Here is an 18,080-nt window from a genome sequence, read left to right as displayed (position 1 = left end):
CTTTGCCTTGTATAGAGTTGAGTGCCATTACAACAAACACCAGCCTTTCCTTTCCTTTCCCATCCGTCCTGTCCATCTGCTCTTATTGATTTATGGAAGTCAAAAGGAGGAAATCTCTGGCCAACTTGGTGAGGTAAAGATTAAGATCCCGTAGAAGCAAGTAACCTTCCACGCGTCTTTCCCAAATAGTTTTGGGGAGATTTTTAGGGGGCGACAACGTCCCCATGGGAGGAATGGTGGCCTTTGTGCTTCTGATCAGACTCATCTACGTAGACAAGGACAAACAAAGAGTCATCTCTCTTGGGCTGTCATTTTTAGTCTAGCGCCGTTGACATACCTGATGTCTGACTTGGCCAATGAGGTCCCTCAGATCCAGCTCTGTGTTTTTCATGCTTTGAATCAAAGCGGCGTGGAGCGCCTGCGTTCCCCTCTTTTCCTTTTCCTCCCTTTCCAACTCGCTCCTCTTTCGCTCCAGGATCTTCTTGTAGACTTGCATGTCCGTAAAGGCGGCACCCAGTCGCTCCCAATCCTAGAAAGAACCCCAAGAAGGGTCAGGGTCACATTTTTGATGATTTTTGGGGGGCCAAATTGACCAACCGTAAGCTTTAGCCAGCTGTTGAAGTCGGTGGAAAGCAATGGCAGGTCCTTCAATTGTCCGCTTCTGTCCTCAAATTGCTTGTTTCCCAACAGTTGCTCATTCTGATCAACAACAACAACGACAAAAGACAAAAAGTGTTGAAAAAAGTCAGCTCTTGGCCAGTTCCCCACCTGACTTACGTATTTTAATATGAGCTGCTGGACGCGAGTCCGCGTTGATCTGGCCAGATGGAAGGAATCGCTGTAGAGCAATTGTTGAGCCTTTGGGTGGCCAGTGGATGGAGCGCAAGATCCGCCGGAAATGACAGCGCAGGCCAAAAGGACGAAAGCGCAGCACCGAGAAGTCATCTACAAAAACAAATATCAATCAAGTTAGTTGAGAAGAAGATGACATGTCCGAGGCTAAAAGACGGACGGGCTCACCGTAACAGGCGCGTCAGCGGCGTCAGCGGCGTCAGCGGCGTCAGCGGCGTCCGATGCTGCTGATGGTCAACACTTGCAAGTGTGAGATTGCATCTTCCATTTATAGCATCTGTCATCATTTGGCTTCTTCAGACTCTAGCCCCGCCCCTTTGTTTCCTTCACGATACCAGTTTCCTCTCGAGAGAAACGTGAATCACGCGAAAATGAAGAAGTGTTACGTAAAGAAAAAAAACTTACAGTATATCTTGGGTACAGTCCATCAAATCTTGACGGCATGTCCATGTTTCAAGGCTTACGACGACTAAAAAAAGGATTCTCTGATTCCAAAAACAAGTCAAAAAAGTCAGAGTTTTTCTAAAAAACTGGCCAAAACAAGAGTAATACTCTCTCAAATGAAGTGACATTTCTCCACGTAGTAAATTGCACTTTCCATCTTCTGGTTTTCTTTTGCTTCTTCTTCTTCATTTCTAAAAATAGGCGTCGTCTGGAAGGTCCCCGCCACATTTGGCAATCACCAAATATCTGATGTCATGCGGATTTACCTTTGCAAAGAAAACAGGAAACGTAGTCGAGAACGGAGATGAGAATTCACGCACGCCCCCTCAGGGAATATACCCGACAGTCTTATGATACGGATGACTAACCAAAACAATCCTATCCGTGAAAATGCAACTTTGAGAAATACTCATGGCTGTCCATTTTTGATGATCAGACTATAGTACCTATATAACTATAACTATAGTCAATGATCGGACTATTGTTCCGTCCATTTCCCACATTAACAAAAAACAAATAACAATGTGAGGATGTTTCATTCTTTCATTGTTTGGCCTTAAATGACCTTTTTGTTATAGCAGCTCCCACTTGTAACTCAACTGTCCTTTTGTCAATATCAATGTCCATTGGCAAAGTGACAGGAAAGATGAGTGTACGACGGGCCACTTTTGAAAAACAACTCTTGCAATGTGAGATCATCCCAAATGAGAAGATCTTGTATTCGCCAATCATGTGATCTCTCCAGAGTCACGACTTCCTCTCGGGCCACAAACGTTGTGCCATTTGTGTACCGGAAGAAGGCATTCCCTCATCTTCGTAAGCCCCGCCCCGAGCCGAGTTCAAAGGCGAAAATTTCCCTGAAAAGCACTGGACGTGGGTGGCGTCATCATCTTCACTCTCAGTCTCGTTCTTTCTTTCTTTCTTTCTTTCTTTCTTACTCCTTCCCATTTTTGCGCTTCTCCTTTGGTTGGTCCGAAGACGCAATCCCACCAAAATAAAAGGGGGGCCCTGGTGGGCTGGGAAAGAGAAGAAAAAAAAGGCCACACGAGGACAGCGAGTTGAGGAGAACAACAAAGCCCAGCTGAAGCAACCTTGGACAACAACACATTCCAGAATAACAAATGATGGTTCCTTCACAAAACATTCCTGAGCTAACTTGTGCTGTTGGTGGGCTGGAAATCAAATAGCTTTTCTCCATTCAACTTAACTCAAGACGGTGTTTAATCAACTAAATCATCGAAAGTATACAAACTCCAGACCTGAATTTCTCCCTTCATTTTCCAAGTCTAACTAAACTGTGGATGACATATTCAAATATAGTCTTATTTATGTCCCTTTATGAATTCAGGACGAAATGTTTGTCATTTTTTTGTTCCAAATACTAGAAAGCAAAAAAAAGACAAAGACCCAAGTAGTCTGATGCTTAATTCCAGTCCGTCGTAGCCTTGAATGATGACAATTCAAGATGAGCCAAAAGTTTAACAACAAGATGCCGATAAAGAGCAAAAAGAACAGCTGAATCAATGAAGGCAGCCAAAGAAAAGGTGACAAATCTTTTTGGGCTTGAAAAAAGCTGACCCGCTGCCACAAAGCGGGAGACGTGTTTGGAAAGCTGGCGGCTCCACGTCATCCGGGATTGAGTGGCGTCCCTTTAAAAGCCGCGACACCCACGCCGGCCGGGGAGACGCATCTTTCCAAGCAAAAGCGCTTCTACGGGCGAGCAAAGGAAGACATGTACGCGGCAGCCGTTTTGATCCTGGCCTGCGTGTGCTGGAGCGCCAGCGCCCACCATGACCACCAAGACCACCGCCACCTTTGTGGTAAGAATTCCCCTCTTTCCTTCGAGTCATGCTCAGCTTAATCATTCCCATGAAAAAAAAAATGTCTTTCAGCTTCACCCAATATGACGGGATTCCTATCTGTGGTGAGTACTTCTTTCAAATATTGTCACCTTTTTGCCTGTGTTTACCTTGAGTCGGTCGTTTTCTATGCGGTTTCCCTTCACTTTGTGTTTGTGTTATGTCATCCAGCCCTGTCTATGTATTCTTGGGGCCTGACTTCATTTATTTATTATCCGTGCTTTTTGATCCAACCAGCTAGGAAACCGTGGCGAAGTAAGAGCGGCGGGCCAGTACACGTACGACTCCCAGAATAAGAAACTGCGCTTCCAGACCAACAGCAGCATTCCCTGGAACGTCTCCATGGATTTGGATCTCCTGGTGTTTTTTGACCAGGTAACCACCCTGCTCGGCACGACTCCCCTCCGTCTCTAAAATCGCTTTTCCCGGCGCCACCCGCAAGGGGATTTTATACAAGATGGACAGCAAAAACCAGAGCTGCGAGAAGAAATCCCTGCAGTCCACCAAGCAGCCCTTTGCTCTTCCCTCGGATTCCACCTTCATGTCCACCATGACCTCCGGCAGTCTCGCCCTCCAAGGGGAAGGCCTGAAATTTCAAATATGGTCGACACCGACACCCAACTTGAAAGGTAAGTTATTTTTATAGCCAAAAAAATGGCATTTTATCTTATGTACCAAATACACTTTTTTCATCCTTTTTTTAAAGGCAATGCCATGATGTGCTTAACCATGGGATGTTTGCCCGTGAGCACCATTTACGTGACGGAATCTTCCATGTTCATGTTCAGGTAGGTCTAGCTGGCCTTTTTAAAGCATATTTAGCGTCAAGTGAATGTCCTCTGAGCACCCGTTTCCACCTCGCCAGCAACATGAACGTGGAACTGGATATCAAGGATCCCGATCTTCTCGCCGTGCCTTCATTTTGCCAAGGCTTGCCTCTGGAGGAGGCGCCCGAGGGGACGGCGTATAGTTTCTTTGATGAAATCATCTAAGTGGAACTGGATTGGGCGTCTGGTGGTGGTGGTGGTGGTTTGGATAGATTTTTTTTTCTTCTACTCTATACTCTGAGAAGGCAATACGTACTCAATATGAATGAGTTAATACTTTGCACAAGACTGCCATGCAATTTCATATTTGACGTTCTTGGCCGTATGCACGTTTTCTTTCTAATATGACAGCCCATCCGTTTAATCACAATTAATTACTGCTTTTTGCATCAGTCTTGCTTACAAAGATATTTTACAAGATATCAACTTGTCCTTGCTTGTTTTTGTTTCTTGTTTTTTTTGGGGCTGGTCACTTAAATGAGTTAGTTTAGGAAGAATACAGATTCCTGGATTTTGTTGTTGTTGTATTGTACTGTTTTCAGCTAATAAAATAGCTAAGACGAGTGATGTCATGTCGCTGCAAAGAGAAATATTTGTCCATGTTGCTTTTCTGCTCATGAGGCTTTGAATCTGGATGCAGTTTATAATTCATTGAGTGATGTACCCACCAGTTATTTCATCAAATAAAATTGCTAGGCGAATTGGAAAATGAGAATGTGGCATTAAATAAAGACAGACATTCAACATTAAATTGTTATTTGTTTAATGCCATTGAGTATACTGCATGCTGTAAATAAATTAAATTAATCAATTCATAGTTCACTGAGCTACTCAAACACACTTAAATAAACATCTAGTATTTTAAATTCATATTTTTCTAGGATGCATTCCAGATTGGTATACTAGCGCCCTCTAGTGGGGACAAAGCCACCATGTACGTATGCGTCGCGTAGTACGTTTGTACGCGAGTCTTTGTGAGATAGAGAGAGGGAAAGAGAGAGAGTGAGAGGGAGAGAGAGGCTCCCTCCACGTCCCACCATGCATCTGCGTGCTTAGCCGCCATAGCGTCGGCGTGCTAAGGCTAAAGTTTAGCCGCTAACCTGAGCCTAGCTAAGCGTGCGAATGTGCGCGGAGCATACAAGACATCCGGCCGCTGTGGAGGGAAGATGGCGACGCTTATCCTCGCTGGCGAATGGGTCAAAAATTGGGAGAAAACTGGAAAACATCAATTGTGAGTGAGATAACTTTAACGCATTTATATTAAAGAATAACAACAACAAATTGCATAGCCAGAACGGCGTGTAAAAGGAGAGTTAGGTTTGCACTGATACTTGTGCTAGCTAGCTAGTTAGCTAGCTTGGTGGCACTTTATATGGAGCGCTTTTTGATCAATTGTGCTTTTTGGGGGTGTAAATCGGAAAATGTAACGGTATCATGTTTTGTCCTTCGGGGGCAAGTGATGAATAACCTTGAAGGATGTGAGCTAACTGTTTGGACATTTTTGCTCATTCCGTTCATCTGGGAGCTCGTCAATTGTAAACACGATGGCTGGTAAAGCTATGCCAAATACAGCATTTAAAGATCTCGATCACCTTGTTTTAGTCTATATGCCGACAGTACTATTGCAAGGCATATGTTCAATCTTCACAAACGACATGCTTGATTATTGTTGGCATAAATATATGGTAGTAATAACTGGAGGGAAGGACGTAGCTTGCTTGACACAATGTTAGCAAATTAGCCTTAAAGCTAGTTCGTTGTTGCATGGTGTCGATTCGATACTACAGATACTTAGTAATTCGAGTTTAGTACACATTAACTAACGGAGGTAACACAATTTACAAATCGACTCAATCCTATGCACAGTGCTGCACATCTTGACGCACACTTGGCATTTGTTTTACACCAGTTAATTATACGTATTATTACTTATATATACTCCTTGTTATTGCATCTTGGATGGATAATTTGTGTCCGGGTAGCACTTGCTTTTATGGTAAAACAACAACAAAAACTGCCAGTAGGTTCATTAGATTTAACTGCAAAGTTGTTGTTTTTTGAAGCACACACTTCTGTTGGTCGGTGGGGGCCTGTTAACATTTAGGGCCAGAAATAAAAATAAGGAATATTTACCGTCGCTGTTTGCAGCTCGGTACCTCGTAAATTGGTGAACGTGAATTTGCAAAACGTATTTATGTAATGAACATTTTGGCACGTTCCATTAAAATGGTTGCTTTTTTTTTTCCCCCCTATTTTCCTTCTAGTGTGCAACTCTGCAAGGGACTAACAGAGAAAATAGACCATGGATGTCAAATTAATGGTGAGTATTGTTTTTGCTCAATTTTTACTTCCTTATTTTGCCTGTTTTGTCCAAAGATGGAAGCAAGTTTGCACAGGTGTGGCTTAGTGTGAAAAGGAAAGAAACAAGTTGGATTGTATTTTGGACTAAAGAATGTGTATTGTGGACTTTCCTTGTGTGAATGAATTTCTGGTGCAAATAAATATGCATTACTTGTTTATTGACACTTCTGTAGATATCCAGGCGGCCTTATATGAGCTCTGCTGGCAAGTTGTGCAGGGCAACCTCAAGTTGGACCTCGTCGCCAGTGTTCTTGGAGACATGATGGTACTTTTTTATTTGAAGTAAAATATTTGGGAGTGTAAATGACAACCACACACAATTGATAGTTTGCCATGTTCATTTTTTGTTTTTGTTTGCAGGAACTCCGAGATGACATGCCATCCATTTTAGCAGATGTCTTTAGTATCCTAGGTAAAGATGGATTTTAATATTGATGCTCATTAAGCAAGCATTCCATGCCGAAATCCACCTGACTTGTAATAATGTTTTATTTTTTATTCTCTCACAGATTTAGAAACTGTTGCACTGGAGGAAAAACACAAGCGTGACCATTATATCCAGTTGGTGGGAGCTTGTTTGGTAAGAATGACCATTTTTATGCATGATTTTATCCTAATGACTACTTGATAGAGTAGTGGTATTTAAAGTCCGGCTAACTTTGGATTCAGCATCTGTTTTTTTTTTTTTAATATTTAAAATGGCAAACTGCAATTATTAGGATGAATGAGCATATTCACACATATTGCTAAAAATAATTTCCAATCACTTTGTTATCTTTCAGATGTTTCTCCCAGAGGCCATTTTGAAAGAGCGCCTGGATCCAGAAACCCTCGAATCTCTTGGACTCATTAAACAAGCCCATCAATTTAATCAGAAGATTGTGAAGATCAAGACAAAACTCTTGTAAGTAGCATTCACTTATTTCATGTTACATTATTTTTACCATCTCTATCCCCACACTGCTCAACATACAACGCCCCCCCCCCCCCCGCCCCCCCCCCCCATTTTTTAACAGTTACAAGCAACAGAAGTTCAACTTGCTAAGAGAGGAAAATGAGGGCTACGCCAAACTCATCACCGAGCTTGGCCAAGATCTGTCTGGCAACATCACGAGTCACATTGTCCTAGAAAGTATCCAGTCTCTCATAGGTATGGCTCATTTGTCCATACCTAATAATATCAGTCCTGATCTGTCTACAAATTGCTACTTGGAAACACACAAATATGCGGTTCCTAATGGTTCTTACTTATCTTCTCGCCATCGACAGGATGTTTCAATTTAGATCCCAACCGGGTTCTAGACATCATCCTGGAAGTGTACGAGAGTCGATCGGACCAAGACGACTTTTTCCTGTCCCTCATCAAGTCCTACATGTGTGAGCCGCTGACTCTCTGTCACATCCTTGGCTTTAAGTTTAAATTTTATCAGGTATTTGCAAGGAAATATTTTGGACTCATGTTTTGCCTAAAAAACATTCAAAAAGTTGGATTCCAAAGTGTCATTGGCCTTTGATATCTTTTAGGAACCAAATGAGGAAACTCCCAAATCGCTATACCACATTGCCGCTGCCCTACTTCATCATAATCTAATTGAATTGGAAGATCTCTATGTACATGTAAGTGAAAAGAACTACACTATTACACTGATTTGAACTGGCACTTGTCAATTTTATTGAATGTAAATATTTGAATGGCAATGTGTTTTTTCTGTTGTGGGATGACTTGTTTTGAGCAGGTTCTTCTTCTCTTTGCCCCTGTCGTTGTAGCTCATGCCACTCGATGGTGCTATTATCGAGGAACACAAACTGGTTATTTCCGAGGCCAAACAGATTGCTCGCAAACTGGTCATGGTGGTGGTGCCTTCGGACAAAAGTGAAGATAAAGAAAAAGAGAAAGAAAAGGAGGAAGACAAAATCGAGCAGGTTATTCATTTGCTATTATTGGGGTTGCATTTGGCCAATGGTAGAATGTCCTGTAATGTTATATTCTCCACTTTTTTTTTTTTGCTGTTGTAGCCACCCGATAACCAGAAGCTTGGTCTGCTGGAAGCGCTCCTCCGGATTGGGGATTGGCACCACGCACAGAGTATCATGGACCAGATGCCTCACTTCTACGCGACTTCTCATAAATTCATTGCGTTGGCGCTCTGTCAGCTGCTCCACCTGACCGTGGAGCCCCTCTATCGAGGGTACGACGTCACTTGTTGGCGGGCGCCCGCCCGCGTTGGATGCCACCACGTCTCATCCGGCCCTTTTTATTCCCTTGTTGTCGCAGGGCCGGCCTCCCGAAAGGCGCACGGGGCCGCGTGATGCCTCGGCTGCGGAGCGAACGGGCCCCCAAGCCCGCCGAGAGCTTTGAAGACTTGCGCAGGCAAACGTTCAGCATGCTGGGCTACCTGGGGCCTCACCTGGCCCACGACGCCATCCTCTTCGCCAAGGTGGTGCGGCTCGGCAAGGCCTTCATGAAAGAGGTACGCACGCCGCCGTCTGTCTATGCGTCCTGGAGCCTCGGGGGTTGACGTGGCTATGTGGCTCTCTGTTTCACAGTACCTGAGCAGCGAGGGCTCGGACAACAAGGACAAGATGGTCAGTGTGAAAAGGACCTTTTGATTTCTATAGAATTATTTGGATCCATCTTTGATGTGCTGTCTGTTTGTGACTTCCAGGAAATTCTATTGAGTTGTTTCCTGAGCATCGCAGACCAAGTTCTTCTGCCTTCCCTCTCGCTGATGGAGTGCAACGCGTGCATGTCGGAGGAGCTGTGGGGCTTCTTTAAGCTCTTTCCCTACCATCACAGGTGCGGCTTGTCTCATGAAAAGGAGTGGTCTTTTTAAGTTAGCATTTCTGTCCTTGAAAGTTGGCCCTATTTTTCTCCAGGTACCGCCTGTATGGACAGTGGAAAAATGAAACCTATTCCAGCCACCCCTTGCTAGTCAAAGTCAAAGCTCACACTGTGGAAGGGGCCAGATATATTATGAAGTAAATCTTTATTTTTTTTAATTGATTTGTATGATTAGGCAGTGCTAGCATTTTCCTCAAAATAATATTCTTTTTTTTAAGCTCCACTTTGTTTCTAATAACAATCTTTTTCTTCCAGGCGGTTGACCAAAGAGAATGTGAAACAATCTGGAAGGCAAATTGGCAAGCTAAGCCACAGTAACCCCACCATCCTTTTTGATTATGTAAGTTGATGCATGTTGCTTTCAATGGACTTTAGTAGACTTTGTCTCACCCGAATCTCTGCGCTTATCAGATGCTGTCGCAGATCCAGTGGTACGACAACCTCATCGGTCCGGTGGTGGATTCCTTGAAGTACCTCACATCGCTCAATTATGACGTTTTGGCCTGTATCCTAATTACAACAACAACAAAAATTCTGGACTTGTTTACAGCCTTTTCAGTTTTTAATTGTCTTGTTTAAAAATGAACTTTTTAAAAAATGTTTTTGGTTGAATTTTTTTTTAGAGATTTCAATTTTAGGACACATGAATGTGTTACTTCTTAATTCCAATGTTCAGATTGTATCATTGAAGCTCTGGCCAATCCCGAGAAAGAAAAGATGAAGCATGATGACACCTCAATCTCATCTTGGCTGCAAAGTAGGTCTTAACACCTAGTACTTTACTCATTTGAAATTGGAGTGCCTAACCAACGCTTGTGTTCCAATCCATCAAACAAGGTCTGGCAAGTCTGTGTGGCGCTGTCTTCAGGAAATATCCAATTGAATTGGCTGGCCTTCTTCAATATGTCACCAATCAGCTCAAAGCGGGAAAAAGGTCGCTTTGCTGGCGGCGGCCGTCAACGCGCACTCGCCATGGTTTTGCTTACATTAAACGTGATGTTTTTTTTCCTGCTTGCAGTTTTGACCTGCTGATCCTGAAGGAAGTGGTGCAAAAGATGGCCGGCATCGAGGTCACCGACGACATGACGTCGGAGCAGCTCGAAGCCATGACGGGGGGCGAGCAACTCAAAGCTGAGGTATGGATTTATGTACTTCAGTCAAGTGATTTAAAAAAAAAAATGGTTCATTTCCCCCTTCATCGTGGTGATTAAAAACCCGTCCTCTACCCACACACAGGGAGGCTATTTTGGTCAAATCCGAAACACAAAAAAGTCATCGCAGCGCCTCAAGGACGCTCTCCTTGATCACGAACTGGCCCTACCGCTTTGCGTACTCATGGTCCAGCAGCGAAACGGCGTGGTTTTCCTAGAGAGCGGAGAGAAAGATCTCAAATTGGTGGGCCACCTGTACGACCAGGTATGGACCGACTCTCTGCATGGTGCATAACGCCTTGTCTTCATGGTGTATATTCAGTCGTGGAGGTCCAATCCCTTTCTCCCTCCGTTTTCCCGCAGTGCCACGACACACTGGTGCAATTTGGCGGCTTCCTGGCCTCCAACCTCAGCACGGAGGACTACATCAAGCGCGTCCCCTCCATCGACGTGCTGTGTAACCAGTTCCACACCCCGCACGACGCCGCCTTCTTCCTTTCCCGGCCAATGTACGCCCATCAGATCCTGGTAAGCATGACGTCCCGGGCACGGCGGGTGGGTCCGTGCTCCTCCCGATCTTCTCCCGAGCATCTCCTCTCCCTTCAGTCCAAGTACGACGAGCTGAAGAAAGCCGAGAAGGGCAACCGGCAGCAGCAGAAAGTGCAAAAGTACGTGGCGGCCTGCGAGCAAGTCATGACGCCGGTGCACGAGGCGGTGATGTCCCTTCACCCGGCCCGGGTCTGGGAAGACCTGCGCCCTCAGTTCTACGCCACTTTCTGGTCTCTGACCATGTACGACCTGGCCGTGCCGCACGCCGCCTACGAGCGGGAGGTCAACAAGCTCAAGGCTCAGATCAGGGCCATTGACGAGAATCCCGAAATAGTGAGTGCTACATTCCAGTGGATTGATATGCGGGGCTGTGGAGGCCTGACTAAGTATTTGCATTTTTTGGTTTTGCCTCCCCTGCAGCCAATGAATAAGAAAAAGAAAGAAAAGGAACGCTGCACGGCTCTGCAGGAAAAGCTGCAGGAGGAGGAGAAGAAGCAGCTGGAGCACGTCCAAAGAGTTCTCCACCGCCTCAAACTGGAAAAGGACAAATGGTTGATGACCAGTGAGTACATTGCGCACAGTGGCCTCTTTTTTTTTTTTTTTTTTCCTCCCACGCTAAAACTCAGCCCAACTCACCGACAGAATCCACCAAGAACGAGACCATAACCAAGTTCCTGCAGCTCTGTCTTTTCCCCCGCTGCACCTTCTCCTCCATCGACGCCGTTTACTGCGCCCGCTTTGTGGAGCTGGTGCACCAGCAAATGACGCCCAACTTTTGCACGCTTCTGTGCTACGACAGGGTAAGGCTCCGTTCCGCGTCTTGGGTGCGCCTTTGCATTGTCGGCGGGCGGCTTTAAGCCGGGCCTTTTCCGCAGGTGTTCTCCGCCATCATCTACACGGTGGCCAGCTGCACGGAGAACGAGTCCCACCGCTACGGCCGCTTCCTCTGCTGCATGCTGGAGACGGTGACCCGCTGGCACAGCGACCGCGCCGTCTACGAGAAGGTACGGTGGCCAACTCCCGTTGAAGCGGGATGGTTGACGGCGGCTCCGCTTTTGTTTATTTTTTTTCTCTCTCTAATGGCGCGAGCAGGAGTGCGGCAATTATCCCGGCTTTCTCACCATCCTGCGAGCGTCGGGTTTTGACGGAGGCCAACAGGCCAACCCGCTGGATTACGAGAACTTCAGACACGTGGTCCACAAGTGGCACTACATGTTGACCAAGGTAAGGCCACCTCCGACGGTCTGGGTTCCGCGGATGGGCGTAACCGTCCGTCCGTCTCTGTTCCCCCCAGGCCTCCGTTCACTGCCTGGAAACGGGAGATTACACCCACATCCGAAACATCCTCATTGTTCTCATCAAAATCCTGCCCTGTTATCCCAAGGTTTTGAACCTTGGCCAAGCGCTGGAGTTTCGCGTCCACAAGATCTGCCTTAAGGAGAAGGAGAAGAGGCCAGACCTCTATGCCTTAGCCATGGGGTAACCTAGCATTGTGTGCCGTTGGCCGCTCTTTTGGAGCTTTAAAATCCATTTGCGTGGGCCTTTAATCCTGGGTTGATGATAATGTTGGTTTGGGGAAATGCTAAAACACAATTGGTATTGAAGCAGCTCATCAAATCAGGTTCATTTTTGTTTTTTTAGGCAATTGGCTCCACAAATGCCCACCAAAATCCCAATTTGGAACCAATCACAACCCAAAGTGAATCGTTGACTTGATATTTGAGTTATTTAGTTGTACAGAAAGATAAGAAGGCTTGTCAAGGGAAAATACCATTGTAGCTATTTTGCGACCCTCCTGCCGTAGATTGTAATCATTATGTTGTTCACCAACGTAGGACTCACTGGCCGGGACGACTACTCGAATGAAACCAATGTTGTGCTCTGCTCCTTTTGCAGTGCTTTTTTGTCTTCCCTGTGAAAAAATTGTATACATCTTCCAGCTATTCAGGTCGCTTAAAAAGCCAGAAGTTGCGCATGGTCCCCGAGAACGAGTTTCACCACAAAGAGCCGGCGACGCGCAACGCCACTTCCGGCGCTCAGCAAAACGGACCCGGCAGCACGAGCAGGCCCGCCGCGGCCACGATGAAGGGAGACGACGGATTTTCGGAAGACGCCGGTAGGTCACCGACCGGGAGAGAGAAAGCGGGCCGTCGTTCCGAAACCTCTCTTGACTTGTTTTTGTCCGCAGATCGGGCCAAGGACAAATCTCAGACCACCAAGCTATTAAACAAAGCCAACAGCGCCGCCGCTAAAGTGAGCGCCAGCAACGGGAACGGTGCTCTCAATAGGTGAGTCCATTCAAAAAGAAAGTAGAGGGAGGAAAGGACTTGATTTTGAAATGTCCCCTTCTCTTCCCAGTGCCAAAATCATCAAAGAGCGCGACGACAAAGAAAAGGGAGGCAAGGAGAAAAAAGAGAAAAAGGAAAAGACGCCCGCCGGCACCCCCGCCGACACAAAAGCCGAGGCCCGGCGAGAAAAGCTGAGGGAGGAGCGAGCCGCCAAGGACGAGCGGGCGCTCCGCGAGGGTAAGGAGAAGACGCCCAAGGCCGAGCGAGACAAAGTCAACAAAGACGACAAGAACAACAAAGATGACAAGGCCAAAGCGGGCAACGGCGATTCGGCGGCCGAGCCTTCCAGGGAGCGCGATGCCGCCTCCGCCGCCGCCGCCAAGGAGTTGAAGAGCAAGGAGAAAGCCGAACGCGGCGGCGGCGGCGCCGCCGTCGCCTCGCGGAAATCGCCACTTCCCAGATTGGATTCCGCTGAAACGGAGAGGGGTGAGTCAAAACGCCATTCTTTATTATGTGAAAGTTTGGATTTTTGTTGAAAAAAGTCTGACTTTCCCCTTTCCTCTTTCTCTTTCTTCCCTAATTTCAGATCACAAAAGACGAAAGCTGGACAGTCACTCTTCTCCGTCCCACTCGTCGTCTGTTAAGGTTAGTATGGCTTGAGGAAGGCCGTGCCATTACTTCTCTGTCTGCCGGAGCGTTCCCTGCCGTTGCACATTCCAGCCCGAGCCCTCTTCCCCCTCCCAAAACCCCCCCGAAGAGCCCCCTCCAAAGGTGGCATCTGGAAAGGGAAAGCCAGCCAGCCGGCACCAAATCCACCAGAAGATGGAAAAGCATTTTGTGGACATTTGGCACGCTGCTTTTGCAAAAAAAAAAAAAAATGGGAGAAAACCTCTCAAGGACATGGCGAAGAAAATGCAAATATGAAGGCCAGTATTTTCATAGTCAAATATTGATCTATTTTCCTACTCAAGAAAGGCGCCCCCAGTGCCTTTTGAAAGAATTTTTCTACATTTCCATATTCTTAGTGGATTTTTTTTCTTTTATTTTCCCCTTCCCACATCTTTTTTTGTACCAAACGAGGAATATGGCTTCATTTTTACGCCCCAAGCTGAAAGTTTACAACGTCCCCTTTTTCTTTTTTTGGAACATTTTTTGATGACCTTAGAAGATGTTGCGATTCCTGCCTTAAAGGAAGCAGCGGCATTCCTTCTCCCTCATCCTTACCAAATCCAGCGGAGAGCTGGATGGCGTTTGGCCGACGGGGCGTCTCTCTGAGCGGATGGCATCGCTCCCCCCCAACAGTCATTTGGTCCAGATCGACGGAGATGAGGATGGTGGCGCTCTGGATCCGGGACCCCATCCAACAAACCCCCTGGAAAATAAGGCTGCCTGGACTACAAAGACGAGAAGAAAGCCGGCTCTATATTTAAGCTTCCGGCAGTGAGCTAGGCTGGCTCCCCGTGTCGTATCCCCAACTGTAAGTGACAGCCACAGTCATCTCTGTAGGGACATAAGTCTCATGCGCACGCACTCATGCACATTTGAGCACACGCAGGCACATTAGCACACCACAAGCACTTTTGATGTCACGTAGTCTTCTACACGACATATAGCGTTTAAAAAAAAAAGCATTTGACAAGCTCAGGGATTGCTATCGTATTTCACTACACGTTGAGCCAATCATGTCTCCTGTGTGATAACCATGTTGAAGCCTAAGTCCTTGAAGGTCACAAGTCAACGTGGTTGGTTCGGCCAGTCCAAGTCCAGCCCAGCTCAACGCCCAAACGCCCACCCAGGCCCCCCACCCCCAAACACCCGCCCCCCCGTCCCGAACACCCGGCAAAATCTGAATCTTCCGAATGTCTACTGGCGTCTGCGAAAGCGCCTCCCGAAAAGTCCCGCCCGCCCGCCGTCCGTCCTTCAGCTCATCTGTCATCTCCATTCATCCCTACAGGACAATAGCAACGATCCCAAGGAATCCACGTCCAAGGTATCAAGCCCGTTTTCTGTGTCTTTTTTCAATTTTTACAAAGAGATTTTGACTCCAGAACATTTTCTTCAAAGTGTTTTAATTCACAAATAGAAATGTACACATTGGATAAGAACAAAAAATGTCTTCAAATGATCACACAAGTAGAAATGTTCTTTTGGGCTTGGACACTCTTTTGTCAAGCCACCATGTTTAAAACATTTGCTCTGTTTTTTTTTCTTTTTTTTTCCCCCCCTGTATGGGTCTAATTGTCATTGCAGTACCACCTCAACTACAATTCGCTATCGCGGTCCAAGAGCAGAGAGAGGGAGCCGGAGAAGATCGATGGCGACATTGCGCTGGCTCGGAAAGACAAGAGAGAAGAAAAGGAGCGCAAAGAGAGGAAGAGGGTCAGTGTGGCCGTACAATCACTTGGACTCTGGGAAAAGGGCCCCCTTTTGATCGTTTGATCGTCTAGGACCTGGGCACCGGTGAGCGGGAGGCCAGTCTGGAACCCAAGCGCAGAAAGGACGAGAACGGGACCAGTGAGTTGTCGTTCGGAGTGGGAGTCGGAGTCAGGGTGGGAGTGGGAGCCTTTGACCTAAAAACTCTTTTTTTTTTTCTTTTTTTTTCCCCCCCGTCAGATTCGTCCAAGAACAGCCAGTCCGAGAGCCCTTGCGATTCACCGCTGTCGGCGGAAAAGGAGAAGAGCAAAAGATCCAAATCTTCCAGCAAGGAGAAAGGAGAATCCCTCAAGCCCGAGCGAAGCTCCGCCGGCGGCAAGAAGGTACTTTCCTCTTTCTCCCTTCCGAGAATCCCGGCTTGACACGACTTTGACTTGCGTTACAGGAATCCCGACACGACAAGGAAAAGAAAGACAAGAGGGACAGCGGTGGCGGCGGCGGCGGAGGAGGAGGAGGCGGTGCCGGAGGCAAGGAGGAGAAAAAACAATATCCTTAAGTGCCGTCGACTTTTTGCCCCGTCTAGCCTGCCACAGGGACACGTTCATCTTTTTCACCTTAACCTTCACACTCATAAGTCCTCTGACAAGCACAGATAATGTGCGTCATGGCTGAAGGTAAGTCTGCTCATCTGTTTTAACCCCCCTCCCCTAAACAACGACATAGGCTCTCTTTTTGACCACCTTTTCTGCTCCACCCGCAGACTCCCCCCCCCCCCCCCCCCCACCTGGAATCGTGCTTTTAAACCGCAAGACTCCAACACTTCCATTGGCGCTCTCCCTCGTCTTGACTCTATTGCCAATCACCATTCCTACCAAGTGTGTTTTGTTTTGGCCCACCTTTCATTTTGTCGTCGTCGTCACGGTTTAGACGTTGCGTCGTTACCTTTCTTAACGTACAGAAAACAATGAAATATTTTGACAATGTTAATACTTAGTGAAATGACTATAAGACTATGAACTCTTGTAGAAATTTCTAGATTTAGTACTCTTATGCTTTTTTAAACCAAATGTCTACAGGCTTTGCTTTTGGCTCATTTTATTGGCGTTAAAATCCTTTCCTCGCTCATTAAGCTCATCGTCCTATCGCGCCAAGATACTTTTATTTATTTAGCGCCATCTTTAAGTCATTTAAAACAAAAAGACCCTTTTGTACATTGTGTAAAATAATAAAGGTAACATGAATTTCATTTCTTTCCGCTCCTATTTTTTTTTCAAACGTATTGCAGTGTTTACTCTTGTGATGATGTTCCATTGGATTTGACATAATTTATAGATCAATGGCAGTGGCTTTTAAATTGCTGTACGGCATGGATGCGAAAAGAGTCCATTTTATCTGCTGTGCTCGATGAGTGTTTGTTTTTCTTTTTTAAAAGGACAAAAAAATAAATAGTTTTCATATGCTATGTGTTGTTTTGCCAGTGTCTTTCCTACAGCCGCAAACGCCAAAAAAGGGATGGAGCGATACTCACGTTGGGGATTGTCCTCCGCAAAACGCCCAATTAGCACTCTGCGTCAGTAAAAAACAAAGAGAAAGGTGAATACAAATCGGCATTTATTGGGGAAATGTAGTCAGACGTACCTTCCGCCATGCAGCGTTCAAATCAAATCACCTACTTTGTCTTTTCTGGCCATTGTTCAGCTTTGGCCAATCTTACAGCAGCTCTCTCTCTCTCTCTCTCTCTAAAATGCCAATGACAAGTCAATTTGCCAAAATAGTCAAAATAGAAAGTGAAGTTCAAAGTGGCAGTCTGAGCAAACCTTTCTTGTTCCTCTAAAAAAAGAATAGCGTTATTGTCATGACAAAGACGGAAGGGAACTCACTCGTTTAACGCTTGTGCTCAATATTATGTCACTGAAAAATCTTAAGAGTAAAAGCAAAAAGGACTTCACTAAGTAAGTAACAGTTAGACAATATCTTTCACCACGAAGAATAGCTTTCAAAGCGCCACGTCATTGAAATAAGGAAGGATAGAATAAATAGTCAGTGACGTTAGACTCTAGCTGACGTGACCCCAAAGCTCTACTGTGGGACAATTGGAGCAAATGTGCTATTTTCAAGCGCTAGTGGCTAGCAGTTAGCCCTTGGCGGCGCTCCACAAGCAGCTCTTGGATTCCAAAAAAAAGGTCAAACGAGGACACTTCCCATTCCCAATGGCGTGAAATAGAAAGGCCGAGATGGCCGCCCACTCCTTCCCACCTCCACGTCAACGGCCACCACACGGAAAGTTCCGTAAGGCACTTTGAGAGGAAAAAATACCTCTTTGAGTCCGCGTGTTTTCGGTGACAGCTTTCAGGGGGGCGAAAAAGGAGAGAAAAAAATGGCTTCCCATCTTCCAGTCGGGGTCACACGGACGCCGATCGTTGGCGTCCCGTCGGATATCCACCCTTTGGTCCATCTGAAGTAAAACAAACACACACAAAATTCAGTCCACCCGTTTCCAAATGCAGAATCGTCACTTGACGCTCACCTCTTAA

At 46.2% G+C, this 18,080-nt stretch overlaps 3 protein-coding genes across 4 annotated transcripts; 2 read left to right on the top strand and 1 right to left on the bottom strand.

Moving 5' to 3' along the window:
* Positions 1-56: 56 nt before the first annotated feature.
* Positions 57-3,308, bottom strand: LOC144212352 (uncharacterized). Of its 2 annotated transcripts, XM_077740142.1 has the most exons (5): positions 1,021-3,302; positions 778-945; positions 598-699; positions 338-529; positions 57-265 (listed from the first exon to the last, which is right to left on the bottom strand). In XM_077740142.1, exons 2-5 carry the CDS (start codon positions 943-945, stop codon positions 83-85), a joined length of 645 nt encoding a protein of 214 aa, XP_077596268.1. In that variant the 5' UTR covers positions 1,021-3,302; the 3' UTR covers positions 57-82. The 2 variants fall into 2 exon arrangements, with proteins under 2 accessions (XP_077596268.1, XP_077596267.1); XM_077740141.1 differs by having other exon boundaries at positions 598-945; positions 1,021-3,308.
* Positions 2,947-4,572, top strand: epd (ependymin). Its single transcript, XM_077740143.1, has 6 exons — positions 2,947-3,116; positions 3,189-3,220; positions 3,393-3,530; positions 3,598-3,784; positions 3,862-3,943; positions 4,021-4,572. Exons 1-6 carry the CDS (start codon positions 3,029-3,031, stop codon positions 4,145-4,147), a joined length of 654 nt encoding a protein of 217 aa, XP_077596269.1. The 5' UTR covers positions 2,947-3,028; the 3' UTR covers positions 4,148-4,572.
* Positions 4,573-5,069: 497 nt separating this feature from the next.
* thoc2 (THO complex 2) lies at positions 5,070-16,253 on the top strand. The gene is made up of 38 exons (XM_077740564.1): positions 5,070-5,213; positions 6,247-6,302; positions 6,517-6,608; positions 6,704-6,755; positions 6,853-6,923; positions 7,126-7,247; positions 7,360-7,493; positions 7,613-7,773; positions 7,868-7,960; positions 8,111-8,266; positions 8,360-8,532; positions 8,619-8,814; positions 8,891-8,929; positions 9,010-9,140; positions 9,221-9,322; positions 9,441-9,525; positions 9,597-9,690; positions 9,862-9,942; positions 10,023-10,119; positions 10,204-10,321; positions 10,422-10,601; positions 10,700-10,864; positions 10,943-11,218; positions 11,306-11,447; positions 11,528-11,685; positions 11,761-11,889; positions 11,978-12,109; positions 12,180-12,364; positions 12,826-13,001; positions 13,074-13,173; positions 13,244-13,659; positions 13,760-13,818; positions 15,128-15,163; positions 15,424-15,552; positions 15,621-15,687; positions 15,787-15,929; positions 15,992-16,092; positions 16,175-16,253. Exons 1-38 carry the CDS (start codon positions 5,149-5,151, stop codon positions 16,200-16,202), a joined length of 4,740 nt encoding a protein of 1,579 aa, XP_077596690.1. The 5' UTR covers positions 5,070-5,148; the 3' UTR covers positions 16,203-16,253.
* The last annotated feature ends 1,827 nt before the right edge of the window (positions 16,254-18,080 follow it).

The sequence above is a fragment of the Stigmatopora nigra genome, chromosome 19 (genome assembly GCF_051989575.1).
Source record: "Stigmatopora nigra isolate UIUO_SnigA chromosome 19, RoL_Snig_1.1, whole genome shotgun sequence".
NCBI lineage: Eukaryota > Metazoa > Chordata > Actinopteri > Syngnathiformes > Syngnathidae > Stigmatopora > Stigmatopora nigra.
Note: the sequence above shows the minus strand (reverse complement) of the source record. Positions and strands in the feature narration are given on the sequence as shown.